General features: G+C 55.4%; 1 protein-coding gene across 1 annotated transcript; it reads left to right on the top strand.

Annotated features, from left to right (window-relative positions):
* Positions 1–2,090: 2,090 nt before the first annotated feature.
* On the top strand, positions 2,091–2,819 carry LOC134562298 (zinc finger protein 239-like; the record flags this gene model as incomplete). Its single annotated transcript, XM_063419684.1, has 1 exon — positions 2,091–2,819. A coding segment is annotated over exon 1 (729 nt), but the record flags the coding sequence as incomplete, so codon positions are not given.
* Between the last annotated feature and the right edge of the window lie 645 nt (positions 2,820–3,464).

Here is a 3,464-nt window from a genome sequence, read left to right as displayed (position 1 = left end):
GTCCCTGGGAAGGCACAGGAGGACAGGGTGGAAGTGGTTGGTTTGTGGGTTTGGTTTTTGCATTATTTTTTGTGGTGAGGTGATGGCTGGTTGGGATTTTAGTGTTTTTGGGGTGGATACGAGCAATGTTTTTTGTTATAAATGCCAGGACAATTTATTTCCAAATTCAATAATTTGGTTTATTAAAAATTCAAATCACAAAATTTGGGTAGGAATCAAATCACAGAATTTTAGGCAGCAAAACCCCCACAAACAGTGATACCTACTTGACAGAGTTTTCCCGGGAAAATAGCCAAGGGTGACCCTGAGACACAGAATCTGGCAGTCTGGTGTCTCTAGCTGGGTACACGAATTTGCCCGCCTCATAATTTCTGTTAAGCACCGGCAATTAAGAGTGTTTTCATTAGGCCCTGAAAGAGTCCCTAGCTCCGTATTCAAGTGCTAATGTCCAGATTCAGTCCTTGCTTTGAGGTGATTAACGGCCTTAGCAGCGTGGATGGCTTGCAGCACTTAGTCAGGGTGTAGGTTGGCGATGTTAATTGTCTTCTTCTGACAACGTTTTTGCCTTGTATTTTTCACCTTCTATTTCTGGACCTGGAAAGTCAGGAGAGGTGTTCAACGGGAATCTGTGAGGCACGCGGGTGGTGCACATACACATCTATCATACATTTATACAGTATATTACAGTTTCTAGTTTATAATTTTCCATAAAACATGAATTAAATAACCCTATTTTTCACAATTTTTATGTGAAATGTGCCCAGCAGGGCGGCCCCAGTCGGGCTGTGGGAGCCGGGAGCGGCCGCCCGGGCCTGGAGCCACCGCCTTGGGCCGGGAGCCCCCCGGGCAGAGCTCTGTGCTCGGGGCCAGGCCCGGGCGGCCCGGGGAGCGCTCGGCGGCCCGTGGGCCCCTGGCTCAGGCGGGTGTGTGTGGCCGGGCTGCGAGGGGATCATCCAGGCTGTGGCCGGGCTGGGCCGGGCAAAGGCTGAGGGAGAGCGGGGGAAGCGTTGGCACAGAGGCCCCGGGCTCCCCGTGCCCCCCTGGCCACGCAGCCGGGCTCGGGGGCCGCCTCGCTCAGAGCCAGCCCCGGCAGCAGGGTTCCCCGGGGGCCCTGGGGAGGGGGCGGTGGGGGCTGGCGGAGCTCTGTGCCCGGAGCTGGGCGCGGCTGCCCAGGGAGCGGAGGATGCAGGGTCCCCCCGTGGTGGGGCTTGCTCTGCCCGGCTCAGGGGCTGCACTGCCAGCCCAGAGGCACCTGGGGATTGCCTGGTACCAGCAGGGCTGGCAGGGAAATCTGGGAACTGGGGTGGCAGAAACAGGCAGTACGAGAGCTGGGGCTGTTCCAGAAGCCTGGACATGTTGGGAGCATTGACAAGGGGGACCCATGGATACCCCAGGACCCTGAAACAGGGACCCCAGACAGTGCTGAGCCCTGGGACACCTGTGATGCCAAATTGGTGAGCCTAGAGAAAGGCAACCTCCTTGATTCCCAGGAGCCACAGCAGCCCAGAGAGGGAGAACACCAATACAAACTTGATCTGCAGCAACTCTGACAGCGGGTGGCATTCAGGATGCCGAATTCCACACACCAGAGAGGGGAAACTGGTTGGTTGTTTTTTCTGAATCTTGTTTATTTGTGTATTTTGGGTGAATGAATTTTTTTTGTTTTGGAGGTTTATATGGGCACCAGAAGCCCAGTGACTTCTAGAGATGGACTTGGGCAGGACAAAGCCCCTAACCCAATGTGCTCATACATTGTATTTTTACCCAAAGCAGGATTTCTCATTCCCAAACCTTGGCTAGATTTAGAACAAGGCTGTGAGGAAGAGGAAGCTGTCCCGGGACAGCCAGGCAGGTGAGGAGGAAGTCACTGCCCCTTTCTCCCCCTCTACTGTTCAGTCTCTCAGCCCAGCATGGCCCCCGGCTGCAGGACAACCCCGCTGCTGACGCCGTCCTGCCGGGCTGCACTGGGGGGATCTCCTTCCCCTTCCCTCTGGCACAGAGGCAAATTCCATCCTGTCCTTGTCCTTCCTTCTCCAGACAAGGAGCTGAGGATGGAGACCAGGGAGGACAAATCCCTGCAGCAGAACCTCATGGAAGAGGCTGGCTTATGCGGCTCCACGGCGCAGGATTCCAACAGGGAGGAAAAGCGCCAGAGACCCCGCAGGAGGAGGGGCTCCAAACCCATCCCAGGGTGCTCCAAGGAGGAAAGACCCACCCTGTTCCAAGGAGGTGGACAGAGCTTCAGCCAGGGCTCTGGGCTGGTGGTCCATGAGGAGCTTCACAATGGGGAGAAGCCCTACAAGTGCTTGCAGTGTAGGAAGGGCTTCAGGCGGCGCAACAGCGTGATTCAACACCAAATGATCCACACTGGGGAATGGCCCTTTGAGTGTGAGCAATGTGGGAAGACCTTCAGTTGCAGCTCCCACCTGATCCGCCACCAGAGGATCCACACCAGGGAACGGCCCTATGAGTGTGGGGAATGTGGCAAGAGCTTCAGCCGGCGCTCCGGCCTTATCCGCCATGAGAACATCCACGCTGAGGAAAGGCCACATAAGTGTGGGGAATGTGGGAAGGGCTTCAACCAGAGGTCCCAACTGATCACCCACCAAATGATCCACACTGGGGAGAGGCCCTATGAGTGTTCCCAGTGTGGGAAGAGGTTTCAGACGAGCTCCACTCTCCTCGTGCACCAGCGGATTCACAGAAAGGAGAGGCCCTTCCGCTGCCCTGACTGTGGGAAGGGCTTCAAGCACAACTCTAACCTCGTCGCCCACCTGCACATCCACACTGGGGAGAGGCCCTATGAGTGTCCCCTGTGTGGGAAGGGCTTCACCCAGAGCTCTGCCTTGACCAGACACCAACGGAGGCACCAGTAAGGGAAGCCTTGCAAATGCCCTGACTCTGGGAAGAGTTTCATGTGGGTCTCCACCCTCATCCCCCATCAGAAGACCCACATTAGGAAGAGCCCTGGTGACCCACATTTCCCATGATCCATGCTGGGAAGACACCTGTCCCTCTCCCTGCCCTTAGCAATTATGTGAGGTTGGATGAAAGAACGTGAGGGTCTGGCCATTGACTCATTGTATTTGATCTCATCTCAAGTCAGTGCCAAGGGATAGGAAAGGGACTCTCTTCCCCAAGGAGAAGGGTGTCCATTCCAGGCAGGAGGAAATACATGGCCAGGAAGAGCCAGTTGTTGTTGTAGTTGTCTCTGTATATCATTTGTGTTACCCCTTCTGTTATGAATATTGCATCTGTTCCTATTTGTTCCTTATCTTGTTGCTGTTCCCAGTAAACTGTTCTTCTCCCAGCCTGGCATCTTTGCCTTTTGTACTTTCAGGGGGAGGCTGGAGGGCAGCGAGCGGCAACACGGTTTTAGCAGGAGCAGGAAATTGGGGAATCCCATTCCTAAAGCCCAGCCCATGGAAACCGAGCATCCCAGCTGGTGCCAGCCCTGGCTGCCC

This window comes from Prinia subflava, chromosome 27 (assembly GCF_021018805.1).
Source record: "Prinia subflava isolate CZ2003 ecotype Zambia chromosome 27, Cam_Psub_1.2, whole genome shotgun sequence".
NCBI lineage: Eukaryota > Metazoa > Chordata > Aves > Passeriformes > Cisticolidae > Prinia > Prinia subflava.
This window is presented reverse-complemented; position numbering and strand designations above follow the sequence as displayed.